The sequence below is a fragment of the Megascapheus bottae genome, chromosome 17 (assembly GCF_031878675.1).
Source record: "Megascapheus bottae isolate mThoBot1 chromosome 17, mThoBot2.hap1, whole genome shotgun sequence".
In the NCBI taxonomy this organism is placed as follows: domain Eukaryota; kingdom Metazoa; phylum Chordata; class Mammalia; order Rodentia; family Geomyidae; genus Megascapheus; species Megascapheus bottae.
In genome coordinates this window covers 27265737-27288616 of record NC_143525.1, presented here as the reverse complement: position 1 = coordinate 27288616, position 22880 = coordinate 27265737, and the positions used below count along the sequence as shown (strand labels likewise).

At 41.5% G+C, this 22880-nt stretch overlaps 1 protein-coding gene across 1 annotated transcript in view; it reads left to right on the top strand.

The window, feature by feature from the left end:
- Rpa1 (replication protein A1) overlaps window positions 1–22880 on the top strand; it is a 45935-nt gene that overhangs the window by 10680 nt on the left and 12375 nt on the right. The window contains exons 4-11 of the mRNA XM_090350431.1: window positions 6460–6548; window positions 13004–13096; window positions 16641–16773; window positions 18356–18458; window positions 20284–20352; window positions 20840–21032; window positions 21173–21312; window positions 21630–21778. Of these exons, the coding sequence (XP_090206557.1) occupies window positions 6460–6548; window positions 13004–13096; window positions 16641–16773; window positions 18356–18458; window positions 20284–20352; window positions 20840–21032; window positions 21173–21312; window positions 21630–21778 (969 nt within the window). The remainder of the gene's footprint in view (window positions 1–6459; window positions 6549–13003; window positions 13097–16640; window positions 16774–18355; window positions 18459–20283; window positions 20353–20839; window positions 21033–21172; window positions 21313–21629; window positions 21779–22880) is intronic.

The window sequence follows — 22880 nt, the reverse complement described above, 5'->3', positions numbered from 1 at the left end:
GTTAACTTTTTAGCTGGGCTGGCCTTGAACTCAGCTGGAATCACAGGCATAAACCACTGCACCCAGCTGTTTCATGTATTTTATCTTACTCTTTTTCTGTTTATATATGGCATTTCATTATAGGGAATTAAAGACTTAAAAAAACTTATTTTTAGGGCCAGGAGTTTGGCCTAGTGGTTAAAATGCTTGCCTAGCATGCACGAAGACCCGGGTTCGACTCCTTGGTACCACATACATAGAAAAAAGCCGGAAGTGGTGCTGAGGCTCAAGTGATAGAGCTCTAGCCTTGAGAAAGTCCAAGGACAGTGCTCAGGCCCTGAGCTCAATCCCAGGACTGGCAAAAAAAAAAAAAAAAGAAAAAACTTATTTTTAAGCCAGGCATAGTCGCTCATGCCTGTAATCCTAGTTATTCAGGAAGCTGAGATCTGAGGATCAAGGTTCAAACCAAGTCTGGGCACTAAAGTCCATGAGACTCTTATGTCCACCAGAAAAGTGGAAGTGGCACTATGGCTCAAGGGATAGGGTAGCCTTCAGCTGAAGAGTTCAGGGACAGAGCCCCAGAATTCAAGCCCCACAACCGACAAAAAAAAAAACCTACTTTATTTTTCTTTGTCCTTTATGGCTTCTAGATTTTGCATCTTGCTTCTTAGGAAGCTTCTTGGCCAGCTGATGAAGCTATTTTTTTAGACCGGAGTAGTAGCTCAAGTAGTTGAGTACTATCAAGAACAAGACCTGAATTCAAACTCCATTGCTACCAAGAAAGAAAAAACAAATGAACAAACAAAAAAACCTGTAAATGTAAAAACTGGATTATCTGCTTTGAGAAAAACAACATACTACAATTTGTTTTAGTGCTCCAGATATTTCTACAGTTTGAGCAGACTTGGCTCATCTGAGATTTATTTTTATGTAGATATGAAAGAAGAATTCAGACTAATTCTTTTCTAGACGAGTAGCACATAGCATAGAAAGTCTATAGACAGCCACCTGCAGTGGCTCACGCCTATGAGCCAATAGCTACTCAGAAGGCTGAGATCTGAGGATCAAGGTTCAAAGCCAGCCCCACCACAAAAGGACCTGAGATTCTTATCTCCAGTTAACCTCTAGAAAATGGGAAGTGGCCGGGCCGGGAGTTTGGCCTAGTGGTTAAAGTGCTTGCCTAGGATGCATGAAAACCCGGGTTCGATTCCTCGGTACCACATATAGAAAAAAAAGCTGGAAGTGGTGCCGAGGCTCAAGTGGTAGAGCTCTAGCCTTGAGAAAAGTCCAAGGACAGTGCTCAGGCCCTGAGCTCAAGCCCAGGACTGGCAAAAAAAAAAAAAGAAAAGAAAATGGGAAGTGGGGCTTGGCTCAAGGGTAGAGTGGTACCCTTGAGCTAAAGAGCTCGGAGACAATGCCCAGGGGTAGGACAGTAGCTTTGGGCTGAAGAGCTTAAGGACAGAGCCCAGGCTGAGTTCAAGCCCTGTGACCAAAAAAAAAAAAAGTTTCTTGAACTTTAAGATACTGATGTTAGTCCAGGCTCTGGTGGCTTATGCCTATAATCCTTTGCACTCAGTAGGCTAGGATCTGAGGATCATGGTTCAAAGCCAGCCTGGGCAAGAAGTCTGTCATCCTTCCCTTTTTTTTTTTTTTTTCTTTTTTTTTGCCAGTTCTGTGCCTTGAAACTCAGGGCCTGAGCACTGTCCTTGGACTTTCTCAAGGCTAGAGCTCTACCACTTGAGCCTTAGCACCACTTCTGTTTTTTCTGTGTATGTGGTACCAAGGAATTGAACCCAAGTCTTTGCATGCTAGGCAAACTTTCTACCACTAGGCCAAACTTCCGACCCATGTGAGACTTTTATCTTCAAATAGCCAGCAGAAATCTAGAAGTAGTGCTGTGACTCAAGTGGTAGAACACCAGCCTTGAGTGGAAAAAGTAAGGGACAAAGCCCATGCTCTTGAGTTTAAGCCCCAGTACTAGCAAAAAGAAAAAAGTATAAATTACTTGATTGTTGTTGTTGTTGCTCATGAGGCTTGGACTAAGGCTCTTTCATTTGAGCTACAACATCATTTCTGAATTTTTTGGTTTGTTTGTTTTGGAGTAGTGGACAATTGGAGATAAGAATCTATTGGGGACTTTTCAGTCCAGCCTGGCTTCGAACCACAACCCTTAGATCTTAGCCTCCTTAGTAGCTTACATATTGGGCCTGAGCTACCGGCACCTGGCACTTGAAATACTTTTACAGAGTTATGCATTCATTGTAACCACAGTTAATTTTAGAACATTTTTATTGCTCTATAAAGAAACACTGCACCAATTTCTTCAGTCTGGGGCAATTACTAATATACATTCTGTCTCTATAGATTAGTCTACTCTGGCCACTTCCTTTGTGATCTTGGGAAATGTGGTCCTTTGTGATTATGTCTGTGACTTAGCATAGTGTTTTCAATATCCATGCAGGTTGTTACCAGTATCAGTACATCAATCATATTTGTGGCTGTAATATATAGATAGATAATGTCACATTTTGTTCATCATTCATTGGTTTATGGGCTTTTGAATTGTTTCATCTTTTTGCTATTATTAATCATGTGCTGAAGATTTGTGTCAGGGTTGTTTTTTTCCTTTGTGCAGTGTTGAGGTTTGAACTCTGTACTCTGTACTCTGCACTGCCAGGCTGGCGCTTTCTCACTTAAGCCAGGTACTCTGCCCTTTTGGTACAAGTTTCTATGTGGACATAAATCTCCACTTCTAAAACATAATTGAATTTATAGCTGTGGGTTTTGAACCCATGGATTCAACCAACAGCTGCTGAAAAATATTCAGGGGAGAAAACAACATCTGTACTGCACACACGTACAGATTTTTCCTGTTATTGCTTCTTAAACAATGCAGTATAATAGCTATTTGCATAGCATTTACATTGTATTAGATGTCATAAGTAACCTAGAGACAATTTAAAGTATGAAAGAGGACATATGTAGGACGTACGCAAATACTACTTTGAGCATGCACAGATTTTGGTGCCTGAGAGGTGTCCTGGAACATTGCAATCCCCTGAAGACTGGGGGAAGATTGTATCCAGCAGTAGCAGGATTGCAGCCTCAAAGGTAATTTTTTTTTTTTCCCCCAATCCTGAGATTTGAGCTCAGGGCCTGGGCACTGTCCTTGGGCTTTTTCCTCAAGGCTAGCACTCTACCACTTGACCCACAGCACCACTCTGGCTTTTCTGTGTATGTGGTACTGAGGAATCCAACCCAGGTCTTCATGCGTGCTAGGCAAGCACTTTACCACTAGGCCAAACTTCTGGCCAAAGGTAATTTTTTTGGGAGAGGGGTTGGTGATGGGGCTTGAACTCTGGGCCTGGGTGTTATCTCCGCCCTACCTCCTGGAGCCACAGTCCCATTTCCCATTTCTAGTGGTTAACTGGAGGTAAAAGTCTCACTCTGTTTAGTGCCTAACTATGAACCATGATCCTCAGATCTCAGCCTCCTGAGTTGCTAGGATTATAGGAATATAGGTTTAAGCCACTGTGCCCAGCTAAAGGTAGGTTTTTGTTTTTTGTTTTTTGTTTTTTGTACTAGAGTTTGAATTCAGGGCTTGCGCACTGCCCCATTCGTTTTTTTCAATCAAGGCCAGTGCTCTGTCACTTGAACCACAGCTCTACTTCCAAATTTGGTGGCTAATTAAGGATCAGAGTCTCATGGACTTTCCTGCTTGGATTGTCTTCATGCCTAGATCCTCAAATCTTAGCCTCCTGAGTATCTATGATTATAGGCATGAGCAGCCAGTGGTCACGTTATGGTTACTTTTTAGGATCTTTCAGGCTTTTTTCCAAACAGCTGCTCCAGCATGTTGCAAAGTTTCAGCTAAAATATCATCTGGAGAAGATTCTTGGCAGTGTCTTTGACTTGTTCTCTTCCCCCCGCCCCCAGATTTTCTTGGCAGTTCTTCTGTTTATTCCATATAAATTTTAGAGTCATATTATCGAGTTTGGAAAACAAGTAAAAGTCTTGTTGGAATGCAAATGTATATACAATATTTGCTATAAGATTGATTTTTTTTTTAAATCAAAGAATATGGCACGTGTCCATTTAAAGTCTTGAGGATTTTCCAGATGCAATTCTATTATCTCCTTATTGTAATATTTCTATCAGAGCCCGGGGGCTGTCCTTCAGCTTTTTTTGCTCAAGGTTGGAACTCTCCCACTTAAGTCTCAGCTCCATTAGAGTTTATTGGAGACAGGAGTCTCACTAAGCTTTGAACCTGGATCCTCAGATTTCAGCCTCCTGAGTAGCTAGGATTACAAGCATGAGCCACCTGCTCCCAGCTCTATCATTGGTTTTTTTGTTTTTGCCAGTCCTGGGCCTGAACTCAGGGCATGAGCACTGTCCTTAGGCTTTCTCAAGGCTAGAGTTCCACCACTTGAGTCACAGCACCACCAGGTTTTTTCTATGTATCTGGTACAGAATAGAACTTGAGTCAGTACATGCTAGGCAGCTGGCCAGCCGGGTTTGTTTTTAATGGCAGTATGTTAGCTAGTCAGATCCAAAGTGTTGCAATGGAGGTGTCAATTGACACCCTCTTTGTTTTGCTCTAGTTTTCAATATAACAAAGAGCTTGTGTATAACTACAAGCCCCTCTGATGTGTGCAGGATTTTTTTTTTTTTTTTTAGGTCCTATTATTCTGGGTTGTATAGAAATGGCTCTTGATTTTTTTTTTTAAAGCTTTGATTTCATCTTGATATATTGTTTTTAATCACTTAACATGAGTTATTTTCTAATAAATTATTTCATTCTTGTAAGATAAATGCCACCTCAAGAAATAATCCTCTTAGCTTCCTTTTTCTCTCCTTTTTAAAAAAGTCTTGTTTTTTCATTCTGGATTATTTTAAACATTTGTGAAAGTGATCAGAATACACAACGGAACTGTGAATATCATATAGCCCAGCATTCTGCTTCAAGTTACCAACTGATATATAATCTTGCATGTCAGCATCCTTTCCCACATGCTTGCCTTTATAATTTTGAAGTAAATGTCAGGTATATTATTTTATCCAAAATATTTAATTTAAATTTTATTGTAAAGGATGTACAGAGGGGTTATTGTTTCTAAGCTTCCTGATGTTAATCACTATCTGGATCTCACTGTCTGGATCTTACTGATTATATCTGTATAAACATCTGTAAGGTGTCCTGGTTATATGTGTTTCTACATCAGATGATATTAGTGGTGTTTGTTTTGGTAACACTGGGGTTTGAATTCTCACTCTAGCACTTGAGCTTCTGGCTTTTTGGTAGTTTTATTGGCCATAAGAGTCACAAGGACTTTTCTTCTCAGGCTGGCTTTGAACTGAGATCCTCAAGTCTCAGCCTCCTGAGTAGCTAATATTTCAGGTGTGAGCTACCAGCCAAAGATTTTCACTGATTTATTTTGTGGTGCTGGGGGCTATAAACTAAGGGCTTTTCATGGGCTAGGCAAATGCTCTACCACTGAGCTAAATCCACAGCTCCAATATCAAAGCTTGTTTGGGGTCCAAGGTCTTTGGAAAATAGTGAAAGCTTTTCATTAAAGATGAGTTAGAGGCCTGAAAATTCTTAAAAATTTAAAAATACCAGACCTGGGACTTTGGCCTAGTGGCTAGAGTGCTTGCCTAGCATGCACAAAGACCTGGGTTCAATTCCTCAGTACCACATACATAGAAAAAAGGCCGGAAGCGGTGCTGAGGCTCAAGTGGTAGAGCTCTAGCCTTGAGAAAGCCCAAGGACAGTGCTCAGGCCCTGAGCTCAAGCCCAGGACTGACAAAAAAAAAAAAAAAAAAAAAAAATTTAAAAATACCAACTATCATACTTGGTTTTCATTGTGGAAGAGTAATTAATTCTTAAAGTGTGTGTTTCTGAACACTGCCTTTTTGCACTGTACAGTCTTGTTTTCAATCTAAATTCTTTTTTAAAAATATTTTTATTTCTTTACTTTTTTGCCAGTCCTTGAACTCAGGGCCTGAGCACTGTCTTTGGGCTTTCTCAAGGCTAGTGCTCTACCACTTGAGCCACCACACCACTTCCAGCTTTTTCTGTGTATGGGGTACTAGGGAATCAAACCCGGGGCTTCATGCCTGCTGGGCAAGCAGTCTACCACTAGGTCATGCTCCTGGCCCTTAATCTAATTTCTTAACATGCCAGTGACTCCTTGAAGAGATGTACATGGCAGGAGTGCCTCATTTTAATTAAGGGTCTAGACTGGAAATGAATATCCTATTATTATAAAAAGCTTTGATAATGATGTAGTGGAAAGTAAAGGGAGATACTTACGTAGGAATTGATGTCATATATTAAAGTTATTCAGTAATGGAAAAGCATTGACAAAGGGAAATCGTTTTATCACAGTGATGATTGAGAGAAAGCTTTTTAAATAGCGCGTCTTCTGAAAGTGTTCAGTTTATTTATTCTGACTTGTTACTATTTGTTTGCCTTTGTAGGAGAGTGATTATTTTGATGGATTTAGAAGTTTTGAAGTCTGCGGAAGCAGTTGGATTAAAGATCGGCAATCCAGTGCCCTATAATGAAGGTAAAACCCTCTTTATAGATTGTAGCTCTTGATTGTAATGCTTCTTTGGAGATTAGAATCCTGTCTTTTGGGTTCCATTTGTGTTATTAATCTTAATGAAACAGCCATGAGTTGTGACTCAAGGAACCAGGTGGTTCTATTAGGGATTTTTTTTTTTTCCAAGCCAGTTCAAGCCAGTCACGGGGCTTGAACACAGGGCCCGAGCACTGTCCTTGGACTTTTTCTCAAGGCTAATAATGCTCTACCACTTGAACCACAGAACCATTTCCAGCTTTTTTCTATGTTTGTTGTACCGAGGAATTGAACCCGGGCCTTGGTGCAAGCTAGGCAAGCACTCTACCACTAGGCCAAACTCCCGGCCCTCTGTCAGGGATTAAAAAAATTTTTTTTAATTGTAATTAATAGAAGGATTACATTATTTTCGCCAGATCGAAGGTGCATTCTGTCTGGGATTTTTTTTGATATTGGAGAAATAGTGTATGAATGAGGAGAAGAGATATAAAAAAGAACATGTCATGGTCATTCTTTGCAAGATCCACATAGACACTGTACTCATAACTGATAATGTTGTATGACTATTTGATGATATAGACATAGATATAGATATTGCTGGTTCTGGGGCTTGAACTCAGGGCCTGAGCATTGTCCTTGAGCTTTCTTACTGCTTGAGCTACAGCACCACTTCCAGCCTTTGCTGCTTATGTGGTACTGAGGAATTGAACCAGGACTTCATGTATGCTAAGCAAGCACGCTATCACTAAGCTACATTCCCAGCCCCTTAAAGATAATTTTTTAATCAAAAAATATTAATAAAAATGTTAAAATCCATATAGATGAAAAGGCTGGGAATGGAGCTCTGACTCAAGTGATAGAGTGCTAGCCTTGGGCACAAAAATCTCAGGGACAATGCCAGGCCTTGAGTTCAAAACTGGCCCATGCACATGCAGAAATTTTTTTTTTTCCTTTTGTGTGGACATGTGGCTTGAAATCTGGGCCTGGGCACTGTTCTTGAGCTCTTCAGCTCAAGGCTACCACCCTACCCTTGAGCCACAGCCCCACTTCCCATTTTTGAATGATTAATTCAAGATAAGAGTCTCTTGGCTTTGTAGTGCCTGGGCTGGCTTTGAACCTTGATCCTCAGATCTCAGCCTCCTGAGTAACTAGGATTACAGATGTGAGCCACCATATCCAGCACACCAATTTTTTTGATTAAGAAAAGATCACATAGATGTAAAAGTAACATACTTTATAATATAGAATATTATAGCATATCTTTAGTATTAATAAAGTATACTGTAGTAGCACTCACTATACCAATAATTTGTAGAATCTGTGTTTCTAAGCTATGACCAGAGATTCGATTTGTTCTTTTCTGTATTGCATCTAGTGCCTTGCTATAAACTTTGCCCCATAACTGTTGCTTAAATTGCATATGTACTATTATTTAAAAGTGATTTTATATGTGTGTGTGTGTGGCATAGTCTCAATGCATATCTCAGGCTGGCCTGAACTCATGTAATCAGGCTCCTGTGTGCTTAGACTGCAGACATACAGTACCTTGTAATGATTTTTCTTTTCTTTCTTTTTTTTTTTTTTTTTAATAAAACTGAGTTTTGTTTTGTTTTGTTTGCCAGTCCTCAGGCTTGAATTCAAGGCCTGGGTACTGTCCTTGAGCTCCTTTTGCTCAAGGTTAGCACCCTACCATTTGAGCCATAGCACCACTTGCAGCTTTTTTTTTTTTCTGTTTATATGGTATTGCATCACAGTAATAAGCTCTATTAAGTCATCACATCAGTTAGCCTGTATAATTTCTGCTTTTAGAAGAAATATCAGACCAACCAATGGCATAGAATCTCTGAAATCCTTGAGTTTCACAGGAATAGGCCATTGTGGATAGGTTTAGCCACTTTGGCCGGGTTTCTTGTATTTTTTTATGTTTTATTTAATTGAATGAGTATATTATATGTTTTGTGTTTCAAGGGCAGAAAAGTTTGTGATAAAGATTGAAATGAGGGCTGCGAGTTTGGCCTAGGGGTAGGAGTGCTTGCCAAGCAGACACAAAGACCTGGGCTCAGTTCCTCGGTATCACATATGTAGAAAAAGCGGGAAGTGGTGTTGTGGCTCACGTGGTAGAGCTCTAGCCTTGAGAAAGGGCAGTACTCAGGCCTTGAGTTTAAGCCCTGGGATGGGCCACAAAAAAAAAAGATGGTGATGAGCTGGATGCCAATGCCTCTTGCCTTTAGTCCTAGCTTCTCAGGAGGCTGAGATCTGGAGGAAAGGGAGTCACAGTTTAAGGCCAGCTCTGGCAGAAAAGTTCACTAGATTCTCTCTGTTAAATAGCAAGCAAAAGCAGGAGTGGAAGCATGGCTCAAGTGTTAGAGAGCCATCCAGGCAAATGGAAGACAAAGAAAAGAGCAAAAGGTTGGGATGAAACAGTTAAAAAGTAATTACTGCTTGCGGTGGGGAAAGCCTTTGGATCCATCTAGCTTCACTGCACTTTCCTTGTCCTCGGGGACTGCTAAGTGCAGAGGAATGGGGAAAGATTTTGCTCTTCAGAATTATTTATGATTGAATTTCATTTTTACCAGAGCAATAACATGGTGTTACTCAGGCCATCATGGAATTACCTTCCTTACAGTGACTGTTGCCATATGGTATATTTCACTGCAGTAGTTTCTGATTTTCTAATTTGTGGATTCTAATTTCTAATTTGTGACAGTAAGGGAACTTGTTAGTGGGCAGAAAAATAAAGCAAGATTTCTATCTTCTATCTTCCCAGTACCTGTGACCAGGTAAAATTAGTTGACTAAATCCAGCCCAGAAATAAGTAGCAATTCTAAACTGTGCATTAAACTGGGTTATAATATTAGTGTCACATTAAATAGAAATAACTGTAGACTTCTGAATATGTGAAAAATAAAACTTTTAATAAATTTCAGTTGAAGGCAGTGAGTGACTAATTCAATACTCAGCTTGGCAGAAAAAGAGAGAATCCAGCTCAATACAGTAGTTGAGCCTGGTAGCCTGAATTTGTGACCCCATAATCCCAACTGCCAGAGTCTTCCCTGAGCAAAAATGCAAGAGAACCTATCAAAAAACAACTGGAGCGTCTAGAAGTGTGGCTAAAAGTGCCTGTTGTTTTGTATATATGTATAAGTTCTACATACCTTGTTGCTATTATTTCACTCAGCCTCAACTTTAGCACAGATAATTAGTTTATTAGTGTAGCTCATTATGGTTATTAATTGAAATTCTTCTTAGCCTAGTGTTCATTTTCCATCAACAGGAAATTATCATTATATATTGACTCATATATACAACTCAGTTGAGTTTCTTCTTCTTATTACTGTGTACACTCAAAAGTCTATAAAGGAAGCGAATTTTTCAGTACCCACAGCTGACTTACCTTTATAACAGATAATAAAGGGATGAGTAATCGAGTGCCATTGGCTCATGCCTGTAATCCTAGCTACTCTGGAGGCTGAGATCTAAGGATTAAGGTTTAAAGCCAGTCTGAGCAGGAAATTCTGTGCCTTATTTTTTGCAAGTCATGGGGCTTGAACTCAGAGCCTGAGCACTGTCCTTGGGCTTTTCTCAAGGCTAGAACTCTATCACTTGAGCCACAGCACCACTTCCCACTTTTTCTGTGTATGTGGCACCGAGGAATCCAGCCCAGATCTTTATGTATGCTAGGCAAGCACTCTACCGTTAGGCCAAACTCCTGGCCCCTCTGCTGTGAGACTCTTATCTGTAATTGCCCACCAGAAGTGGAGTTGTGGCTTAGAGTGATAGAGTACTAGTATTGCAAAAAAGCTCAGTGACAGTACCCAGGTCCTGAGTTCTAACTCTGTAACTGACCAAAATAAGAGTGTGAGTACAAGTAACTTGAGGGGCTAGTGTTGACTTTTTTTTTTTAACCAGTCTTTTTCTTAGCTTCTGTTAGTTACATGTAGGGGGAGAAATGTCATGGTTCTAGTGACATGTAGGGGGAGAGGCATCATGGTTACATCTTTACACATGTTCATGTTATATTCCTATCATTTTCATCTCCCTCTCTCACTCCCCCCCAAGAACTCCCAAACAGCTTTCCTTGTTCTACTTTTATAGTTGCAAATATGTCAGCACACCCCCCTCCTGCTATTCCCCACTCATTGACAGAATTGATTTTTAAATCTCTTAAGTCAGAGCCAGTGATATGTGGGTTTGGTCTTGGTTTGGTTTGGTGTTTTGGGGAAGTTGCTCAGGACTGGAATTCTCAATAGGCTTTTTTTTCTCAGTGCTGACACACTTATCACTTTAGCCATCGCTCTACTTTTTACTGAATAATTAGAGATGAGAAGAGTCTTTGGGATTTTTCTGTCCAGGCTGACTTCAAAATTTAGTCTTCATGTTGGCATTATGGATTGGTTGGTAGAGTACTAAGCAGCCAGTGAGCGAACGCAGCAAGTACCAAGTTCCAGTCCTGGTATTAGACGTACTATGCTGAGGCTTGAACTCTAGACCTAACTACTGTCCCGTAGCTTTTTCCTTCAAGCCTGAAGCTCTACCACTTGAATCACAGCTTTACTTCTGGCATTTGCTAGTTAATTGGAGGTAAGAGCCTCAGATATTTCTGTCCAGATGGTCTTGGAACCATGATCTTCCTGCGTTAGAGACTTGAGCCTGTGGTATTGGGTTTATATGTGTATTCCTAATGGTTTCGTTTTTGAGTTTTTAAATCTTATTTTTTCTTTTGAATATATTTTATGAAACAGGTAAAGACAGGATTTTTTTTTCCCAACCACTTAGCTTCAATACTATTTACTGAATAACTCATCTTTTCCCTACTGTTTTTCTTTTTTTTTTTTTTTAAAGGTTCACTTGAATTGAAAACCATTCTTCACAAGACACATTGTCGGGGAGACACTCCTCACATGTGATTTCTTATGATGCTTTGTGAATTCAGAGATAATGGAAAGCTGGAAAGTAAACACAAAAATTTCATTGTTTATAATCTAGGCCCTTTTTCTATGTAAATAAGGTATCTTTTCAGTTTTTCACTCTGTAGGAAGAAGTAAAGAATAAATGATTCCATTTAATCTTTTTAATTTTATGCTAAATTAATTTTACTCTAATGGCACTGTTGTCTCATGTAGCAGTGTCACTTAAGAGTAATATTGGCAGAAGTAAATTAAATCAATCCATATCATGCCCAGGTGAGTTAGAATCATAGGAAGCTCAGCAGTTGGGGAAGGGAAAGACAGGGTGCGGGACTTTCCCAGCTATGCTTGCCATTTTTAATGTTTAGGACTCAGGAGTGTGTGTGTGTGTGTGTGTGTGTGTGTGTGTGTGTGTGTGTGTGTGTTTGCTTGCACATGCATGCTTTGAACTCAGGACCTCACTTTGGACTTTTTCCACTCAAGGCTAGCACATCACATCTCCACTTCCAGCATTGGCAGGTTAATTGAAAAGTCTTGAGGATTTGTATGGCCAGGCTGACTTTGAACTGTGATCCTCAGATCTCAGCCTCCTGAGTAGCTCAAATTACTGACACGAGCTACCAATGCTCAGCTCAGTGTGCGTGCGTGTGTGTGTGTGTGTGTGTGCAAGCATTTTCAGTGAATAGCACAGATAGAGTTGACTTGCGAGCCAATCACAAAGATTAAATCAAGTTCCCTAAGTTTATTATTTTAAAGCATGAGGTATCTTTTATGATTTTAACATTCTTGGGCTTCATAAATGTTCATATAAAGGGTGAGAAGCAAATAGTCTATGGTATGGCATTTCTTTATTTTCTGCTTGAGAGATGTGTTCATTTCCCCTCCTCTCCCTTTAATCTTCCCGTTTCCTTGACACGGCTGCCTCTGAACTCCATTCTCATCTCTCCCTGCTGTGACAGTTCACTGGCACTTCACGCTACCTACGACTCTTTCAACTCTCATTTCTACCAGCTGTCAGCTGCAAAATAAGGTTGCTTTGTTTGGGAGGGAAAGGGTAGAATCCTTTCTGAACGGCTCCTTTTTCTTTGAAGCTGGAGCACTTCAGAGACAATTGAACTGCTTTTAGGTTTCCTTACCACCCAGCTTTTTCTTCTGATAGAGCCTGCCATAAACGCACGATACTGTTGATGACATCGATTTGTTGCTGTGGAAATCGTGGTCGTGTCACAGATTTCAGCTCAGTGACTATTGTGGTTTCTTACAGGAGAAATGGGCAAGGCTTTAGGGGAGAACCTCATTAAAACCAAAAAGCATATCAGTTATAAGTAGGTTGAGAGGTAAAAAAGGGCCCAACCTTTTCTATATGAAAACAAAAATGAGTCTTTGGCAAATTCACTCTATGTAGTTGGATGCCCCAGCCTGATTCTGACCCATGAGACATTTAAAAATGAACACTTCTTCAAAGTTTTTCTTCAATTTAAGTTTCAATCTCTGAACTCAGTTCACACTAAAATGGCCTTTGCTTTTGATCTTCAGGACATGGACAACAGCAAGTAATGCCTTCTGCAGTCTCAGCAACCAGCCCAGCCGTCAACAAGCCCCAGCAACAGAATGGGAGCTCAGGAATGGGTAAGGTGCCACCAGGTTACGTGTGTTAGGGGCTGATGGCATATCAAAATGGCACTCATGATGGAACTGCAAAGAATTCCACCTTTAGCACTCTACCACTTGAGCCACAGTTCCACTTGGTGACATTTTTGGTAGTTAATTGGAGGTAAGAGTCCTGTGGACTTTCCTTCCTGCCCTAGCTGGCTTCAGACCTCAATCCTTAGATCTCAGCTTACTGAAAGCCACCTGAGACCGGCAAATAATTCCAATTCTTATGTGACTGAAAAAAATGGAGAGCGCTGATTACATATATCTGTGATTTTAGCTACTTGAGAGGCTGAAATGAGGCCTTCCTCAAATGGAAGGTACTTTTCAACAAATAGGTAGGCAAGAGCCTAGGCAAAACAACAACAACAACCGAAACAAGAAACAACGCCAAGGCAACATGAAAAGGAGTAGAAGAGTGACTCAGTGGTAGAGTATCTGCTTAGCAGGGGTGAGACCCTGACTTTGAACTCAGTACTGCCATCCCCATTAGAGGTACTTAATACTTCCTTTATCACAATATATGTTTCTAGTATTTCTCACATCTGTAGGTTTTACATGCTCTGTGAATTTACATACTTTTTCATTCTCCTCTTTTAACTGACGAGAATCTTCTTACTAATTCTGCTTGTCTTTCTCTCAGTTTCCCATTTGGGCTTTTGGGGGTGTTTATCGTTTGCTTACAGTCATTCCTATTGTCCATCAATCCTTGGATGAGAAATCATTTCTTTTAACTTTTTCTGCAAGCTGGTTCACGGAACTCCTGACAGACTCATTTTGTTTACTTTCTGGCCTTTGTTTTAGGAACCTCTTGACCTGGAAATCACCAATGAAAATTATGATTTGTAAGATGTGGTTGGATTTATTTATTTATTTATTTGCCAGTCCTGGGCTTGAGCTCAGGGCCTGAGCACTGTCCTTGGACTTTCTCAAGGCTAGAGCTCTACCACTTGAGCCTCAGTACCACTTCCAACTTTTTTGTATGTATGTGGTACCAAGGAATCGAACCCAGGTCTTCACACATGCTAGGCAAGCACTTTAACCACTAGGCCAAACTCGTGGCCCTGATTGGATTTATTTTTAGAGCCTTGTTTTTCTATCACAACATCACTTATGCCTCCTCTATCCTTTCAACTATTCGTTTCTATTTTTCAATGCAGGGTTCTGAGAAAAGCAAGGTTGAGACGTCACTAATTGTTTTTTGTGAAATTTTGAGGTCATATAACTCTTCTCCCACTTGCATTATGGCTGTGTATCTATCATCTGTAATAAGAGTCAGTCTACTTATGCACCTTTCAAGCTATATACCGCTTAGATTATCTAAAATGCTAAAGAAAAAAAAAGTAAAGGGCTGGGAGTTTGGCCTAGTGGTAGAGTGCTTGTGTAGCATGCACGAAGACCCAGATTCATTTCCATGGTACTACATACATAGGAAAAAGCCAGAAGCGATGCTGGGGCTCAAGTGGTAGAGCTCTAGCCTTGAGAAAGCCTAAGGACAGTCCTCCGGCCCTGGGTTCAAGGCTCAGGACAGGCAAAAAAAAAAAAGTAAAATGTTTAAGAATTTCAAAGCCACTTCTTTAAGCTGAAATATAAATAGCACATTATTCCTCCTTTTCCTTCCACAGATTTACATTTTTGTTTATCCTTGTATTATATTGAGGTAAAGATCAGTCAAAAAAAGCCAGATGGCATCTCTAATCGTAGCTACTCAGGAGACTGAGGTCTGAGGATCAAGGTTCAAAGCTAGCTCAGGCACAAAAGGACCTGAGACTCTTATCTCCAATTAACCTCTAGAAAATGGGAAGTGGGGCTTGGCTCAAGGGTAGGGTGGTAGTCTTGAGTTGAAGAGCTCAGGGACAATGCCTAGGTGGAGTTCAAGTCCCATGACCAAAAAAAAGCCAGGCACTAGTGGTTTATGCCTGTAATCCTAGCTACTGAAAAGGCTGAGATCTAAGGTTTGAAGCCAGCCTTCATAGGAAAATCTGTGAGATTCTTATCTACCAGAAAACCAGAAGTAGCACTTAGGCAGTAGAGCACTAGCCTTGAGCAAAAAAATGCTCAGGGACAATACCCTGGGTTCAAGCCCCATAACTGAAAAAATTTGAATGAATGGGGCTGGGCATGTGTAGCTTATTAACAGTGCTTATTTAGCATTCTGGAGGGCCTGGGTTTAGTCCGTGTGTGTGTGTGTGTGTCTGTCTGTCTGTCTGTCTGTCTGTCTGTCTGTCTGTCTGTCTGATATAGTCAATAGATAAATGGATGGTTGTATGAGTTTAATAGAACTGTATATTGTATTCCATACATATACACACTGCAGAGTACATGTGTGTTCTTGGATCATCCCTCCTGTGTGTGAATTTATCTCTCCCAAGTTCTGTGTGGAACCAAAAGCTTCAGGGTCTGAGGCACCCCACTTCTGCATGTGTCTCTTTTCTTTTTTTGGGGGGAACGGGAGAGGGAGTGGCTGGGCGCTGTTGTTGAGCTCTTCAGCTCAAGACTACCGCCCTACCTTTTGAGCCACACCCCACTTCCCGTTTTCTAGTGGCTAGTTGGAGATAAGATTTTCATTGTCTTTAGTGCGGGCTGGCTTTGAACTGTGATCCTCAGATCTCAGCCTCCTGAGTAGCCAGGATTACAGGTGTGAGCCATCTCGCCCGGGTTCCTGCATGTATTTCTAACCAAATGCTACACACATATGTAGTAATTCGATACATGCTATGGGAACTTCTTACATACAATGTGAACTTAGGTTTTTAACCACTTTCTAATATGAAAGGTAAGAGATTGCTGAACTAAATTTGTTTTTCAGAATTAGTGGCTGAGTCTTCACAGCTATAAAGCTTGTGAACACGTGAACTCATTTGCATTGAACACTGCTCTTTCTACATGAAGGGCCCCTGTAGAGCTTAGAGACAACAGATCACAGTGGCCTCCTACCTATAGACTAAATACCATTCTACAGCTCTCCTGTATTCCTCCATCCCATGACAGTGTTTCCAGATGATATAATGATAATAGATATCGTTTCCCACCAATATCCATCTTCCAAGTCCATTATTGCCACACTTTTGCTTTTCCTTTTCTAGGTGGGAAATCCAGCACAGGGGCTCACATGTGCCAGGCAGGCACTCTACGACTCCCTTCTTTTCTTCTTAGGAACCTATAGACTTGCTATCAGTCTTCCTAGTCAAGAAAGTTAATCTTCTTTCTCTGCCCCATTATTGTGCCCACTGGTGCAAGAGAAAAGTTTCACAGGGTAGACCTGAGAAAGAGCAGTATAGATTCATTATCATCCCTGTTTTGACCCTCAGGGCTTAAGTCAACCCGATGTAATCATGGAGTCCTCTGCACCCCACCCTCCTCCTAGATTGCTTTCTTGGCCTCCTGCTTCCTTCTATCTCTGGATACTGAAAGTGGACATGTTTATCTCCCAGGCATATCAGTAATGAGAATAATTGTAAATTTTACCCCAAACGTTAGAGTACTGCCTGTCCTTTCTCGTGTGTTTTTATTTGTGAAGGTTCCACTGCATCTAAGACGTATGGTGCCTCAAAGACATTTGGAAAGCCTGCTGGGACTGGCCTCTCATTGCCGTCGGGGGGAGCGCAGTCCAAAGTGGTGCCCATCGCCAGCCTCACTCCTTACCAGTCCAAGTGAGTTCTTACATAGGCTAACTGCACAGTTCCCATGGGTTCTTGTGTAAACTTCAGGGTCACTCGCCTTGAATGGGTTCCTTACTTTTTCCTTTAACTTCTACTTTTAAGAAAAAGAATGTAAAAGCCTGATGCTGGTAACTCATGCTTAAAATCCTAGCCACTCACCAGACTGAGATCTGAGGATCAGCCAGCCCAAGCAGACAAATCTGAGACTCTTACCTCCAGTTAGTAGCAAAAAGCTGGAAGTAGAGGAATGGTTTATTGTAGAACACCAGCCTACAGTGGGGAGAAAAAACAAGAAGAGTGTGAGGCTCTTGAGTTCAAACCCCAGCACTGACACAATTTTTTTGTCATAAAGAAAAGGAAAAAATAGCAATGTGGTATAGCCAGTAGGATTTAATTATTTTTTGAAGGGTTTAAAATAAAAATATTTACTACTTAGTAAATCAGTTGTTAGGCTCATGAATAAAAATGAATATTTGTTAATTCAGAAGGCATTTCATCTCATCTACATAAATGACTCAAAGTCTAAAAGTTGTAACTGTGATTTACTCCGACTAAGATCATCTGTGCCATTTGTATAAATCATATTAGTTATACCTGTATTTCTTTTATATCAGGGATTTGGGGTTTTTCATTAAATCTTAGACTGTTAGAAAATAGTAAATTAGGAGAGTGGATAGAGATTCTGTGTTTGGAACTCAGGGCCTGCGTACTGTCTCTGAGCTTTTATGTCACTCTACCACTTGAGACACAGCTCTATTTCTGGCCTTTTGGTGGTTAGTTGGGAGAGTCTTAAGGATTTTCCTGCCCAGATTGGCTTCAAACCATGATCCTCAACTCTCAGCCACCTCAGTCACTAGGATGACAGACATGTGTCACTGATACCCAACTAAGAAATTTTTTCAAGCATATTTTTATTCATTCTTCCAGTGTTTGGCATTGCAGGGATGATCATTTCTGGGTGAAACTGAAGTAAGGTAACCAGCACACGTGTCCAGCTCCTACCCTCAGGATGGGCGTAGACCTAGACCTTGGTTCTTGGATTTCCTTTTTCAGTGGCCTCTGGGGTCAAACAGCATCCCTGTATTTTTCTTTAATGGCCCATAGGTGCCATGATCAGCACATGGCCTTAGATTCATACTCATTTGAAATTTTCTGAGACAGAAGTTTTGACACTAGTTATATCATTTCCCATCATTGAAAATAGTGGCAGAATATAATTGCTGGTATAACTAGTTGTTGGGTTTTTTTTCTTTTTTTAGCTTAGAACCTTTCATTAAGGGGATATTGTTGCCTTGGTGATGGTTTTTAGAGAAGGAAGAGGGTTTATAAATTTACTTATTTGACAGGAGAATGAGTTAGTGTTAAATTACCTTGTACATTTCACTGTTTGCTTATTCTGTAAACTGTCAAACCTGAATGTCATCTCAGGCTTTTAATTAGCTGGATTAAAATACAGGTAACTGACAAATGGAATATATGTAAGATAAGAAAGACCATGAGAAAATACTTTCTTACCTGATCTGTAGTCAAGGAAGAACCCCAAACATTTACATCCCCTGTATGTTTTTCTTAGGTGGACTATTTGTGCTCGTGTTACCAACAAAAGTCAGATCCGCACCTGGAGCAATTCCCGGGGGGAAGGGAAGCTTTTCTCTCTAGAACTGGTGGATGAAAGTGTGAGTATGTGCCAGGTGGGGAGGTCACAAAGCAGGGCTCCAAGAAACAGCCTAGCTTGCCAGGCTTCTGTGGCCAAAAAGATGAACTCCTTGCATGCCCTCTGGAGGTAGAGAGTTAGCCATCATAAATAAAATCCTCAGTCCTAAAGGAAAGCCCTTGAAGTGATAGAGAATGGTCATAGAAGGTGGGGAGAATATGGAGATGTCTTCCCTGATGGAGGATTAGTTGCAACCCTGAGATAAGCTACCTACTGATGACAGAGTAGGCTTTGGCCCCAACAGAAGAAGGTAGCAGCCATTTGCATAGAGGTTGGTCTTAGGGAAATGATTTACAGAGTCTCAGAGTCTCTATCTGCTTGCTTGCTTTATTTATTTGTTTATTTATTTGTGCCAATGTTGGGCTTGACCTTGAAACCTGGGCTGTATCTTAGCTTTTTTGGAGTGGGGGGGCAGCCCTGGGGCTTGAACTCAGGGCCTGAGCACTGTCCTTGGGCTTTCTCAAAGCTAGCCCTCTACCACTTCACCCACAGCAACATTTCCGGCTTTTTCTGTGTACATGGTACCAAGGAATTGAACTCAGGGCTTTGTGCATGCTAGGCAAGCATTCTACCACTTGTGACACAGCTCCACTTCTGGGTTTCTGGTGCTTAATTGGAGATGAGACTCTCTTGAACTTCTCTGCCCAGGCTGGATTTCAACCATGATCTTCAGATCTCAGTCTTCTGAGCAGCTAGGGTTGTTGAGAGCCACTAATTTGATGCACCAGCCACTAAGCTGATGTCCAGCTTATCTGCCCTTTTTATTTATTTATTTTTGGGGTGGGTCACGGGGCTTGAATTCAGCCTGGGCACTGTCCCTGAGCTCTTCAGCTTAAGACTACTGCCCTACCCCTGGGCCTCGGTGCTGTTCCTGAGCTCTTCAGCTCAAAGCCACCACTCTACGCTTGAGCCAAACCCCACTTCCCATTTTCTGGAGGTTGATTGGAGATGAGTCTCAATTCCTTTTGTACCCAGGCTTGATCCTCAGATCTCAGCCACCTGAGTAGCTAGGATTACAGGTATGAGCCACCACCGCTTACCTGCTTACTTTAAACCAGATAGAACCCTTTTGTGGACACAAAATATTTCCAAACTGTTATTGTTATCTTCTTCATCTTCCTCCTCCTGTTCTTTTTTCTTCACCTCTTCCTGTTTTTGGAAGTTGGCACATCATCTCAAATGTTTAATTGTGATGGCAGAATCAGTTACCAGAAACTCATTTTCTACAAACTGTCCATCTAATCTGTAGTAGGCTAAATGTTTCAGCCCTTTATTTAAGTTTCCCATCTATCTGTAACATATTGCCTGACAGAAAAGTAAAAGTGAAAATCAAATCAGAAGCAACATGAAAGCATGAGTTGTTATAACATTTTTGGCAGCAGCCCCAGTGTGTGAAATCATCCGTCACTCAGGTGGCAAACAGGAGGGAGTCTGCTGGAGTCACTCGGGTTTCGTACAGCCCTGTGGGCTTTAGTCGTGTCACTCAGAATCTGGCACTCAAGGCTTTATCATCACAATATCAAACCTGTCCTTTGTTTTGTTTTCTTTGCAACTTGAGGTTAATTAAACATGATTACCAGCCTGGTGATTTGACCCTTTCTTGTTTTATGGGAGCTAAAAGTGTGACTGTAAGATGGGAGTTTCTGGGATATCTGCAGCCCTCTCACCTGTCCCCTTTCTGCTTGTACCACTGCCCCAGAGATGTCATCTTGCTGTTAACACGGCCTGCTTTTCACCTCTCAAACTTGAATACCACATTTCTAACCTGCTCTTACTTGCTTCTGCAGGGTGAAATCAGAGCTACTGCTTTCAATGAGCAAGTGGACAAGTTTTTCCCCCTTATTGATGTGAATAAGGTATGGTTAGGTTGGTGGAAAGCTGACACAGCTGTATGGAATAATGAGAACGGGTGGGGGGGGAGTGGCGGGGGCGGGAATCTTATCCATTAAGTGTTGTATGCCAATAAAGGGATTCCCCCACTCCCCTGCCGATACTGGGATTTGAACTCAGGACTGCGTGCTTGGTAAGCAGATGTTCTAGCACTTGAGCCCCACTCGCAACCTGCCTAAGAAGTTTTTGTGTCTGGGGCCAGGAGTTTGGCCTAGTGGTAGAGTGCTTGCCTAGCATGTACGAAGACCTGGGTTAGATTCCTCGGTACCATATACGTAGCAAAAAGCCAGAAGTGGTGCTGTGGCTCAAGTGGTAAAGCCCTAGCTTGAGAAAATCCAGGGACAGTGCTCAAGCCTGGAGCCCAAGCCCAGGACTGGAAAAAAAAAAAAAAGAAGTTTTTGTGTCTGATATGGCGGAATATTCGCACATCCCATGGTTTGGCCTCTTTTGCAGGTGTATTATTTCTCAAAAGGCACCCTGAAGATCGCTAACAAACAGTTCTCAGCCGTTAAAAACGACTATGAGATGACCTTCAATAATGAAACTTCGGTTGTGCCCTGCGAAGATGATCGTCACTTGCCCACCGTTCAGTTTAATTTCACAGGGATTGGTGAACTAGAGAACAAGTCTAAGGATGCACTTGTGGGTAAGTCCAGGCTTGAGGCCAGAAGAGGAGTGGCAATCAGATTATTTGCAGTGTGTGGGGAGGCACAAGACTCGCTGTGCTTGTCATGTTATAAGAAGAACCTTGGTCACTCCTGCTAAAGCACTGTGCCTGTGTTTTAGACATAATTGGGATCTGCAAGAACTATGAAGATGCTACTAAGGTCACCATCAGGTCTAACAACAGGGAAGTTGCTAAGAGGAACATCCATCTGATGGACACATCTGGGAAAGTGGTGACCGCTACGCTGTGGGGGGAAGATGTAAGTACTGGTACTGAGCGGGACTCCAGGTGCCCTGTCCTGAGCAGGCCACATGAGAGTGAAGGGTTGGGTTGCCTGGCAATTACTTGACAACCTTTCTGTGAAATGTGCTGTGATTTCAGCTTTCTGTAGTAAAACGCTCTTCCTTTTTACTCTAGGAAACCAGTGATAGATTAGTTGTCATGTTCTCTAAGCTGGTTCTTGGGTGAGGTCTATCTTGTATAGATTCCATATGCACGGAATAATACACCTTGTACTATTGACTTTTTCTTGTTTTTGCCAATGACACTTAGATGTGTTTGGTGTTCATTTGGCAGGCAGACAAGTTTGATGGTTCTAGACAGCCTGTAATGGCCATCAAAGGGGCCAGAGTCTCTGATTTTGGTGGACGGAGCCTCTCCGTTCTGTCTTCAAGCACTATCATTATGAATCCTGACATCCCAGAGGCCTATAAACTGCGTGGATGGTAAGTTTTGTGGGGCTAAACCAAAGGGTTACTTGAGCCTGGGCTTTGAGAAGAGCTGGATGCCATCAGTGTAGGAACTCTGAACCAGGCATAAGGCTTCTTAACAGAACAGAACAATTCCTCTTTTCTTGGAGGCTTTATTTATGCCTTCTGAGAAGAGGGCTATAAAGCCCTTAAAGTGACAAGCTAGTAATCCCACAACAAACCTGGAAAGTCAGAGGAGGTGATTAGAATGTAAGTGCTGTGTGCTGACCTCGATCCTACCAAAGCAGGGTACGGAGGGGCTTTAGCAGCAGGGACTTATGCCGAGGGCATCTTTGAACTGTGGGGGAAGAATGTGCTTTCTTTCTCTGTTGAGCCTCTGGCGCAGGTCACATCTTCTAGTGTGTGTTCACCGGACTCTGATCAATCGGGGTGAGAACAATGGGCTTTTGTTGCTCAGGGGATGAGGAGAGCCTGTTGAAAATCTCCTCACCATATCTAGGTTTTTAAGGCATTAAAACTGTGCCTTAAAAAAAAGCACTTGAAACATGGTGTATAAGAATTGATGTGGTCAGGGAAACACTTTGAACAAGCCAGCCCAACTTAAATAATTTGTATAGTTCTATCACTTGAGGACATTGTCCAAGTTTCCAAGCTGGGTCTTAGGGTTTAAGTGACTCAAGACCGAGCTCTTATTTCATACTCACCATTTTTGTTTTGAGTCTGATGTCAACCAAGAGCACTTAGTGTTTTAACAGTTTCTGAATGAAGTGTTCACGTCACTTATGCCATCCTTCTATTTAACTATTCTGGAAGCTGGCATCACATTATCTGGCGGGCCTGTTATAGTTTGACCAGAAATAACCAGGACTTTTGTTTGGTTTTGCTTGGTTTTCTTCCAGCCTTTGTCCAGAACACAACCCCCAGGTAATTGTGTGCCCACATTAAGTTGTTGATATTTCATTGTCAGTAACTGGATGCCAGGCAACATAAAAAGACATGCCCGTCCCTTGAACAAAATAACTTGTCATTGATCAAAAGAAAGTTTGGTGCACACACCCCACACAGGCAAGGGTTACTGATGTTTAGATCTTGGCTCACAAAGTAGAATTTTTATTGT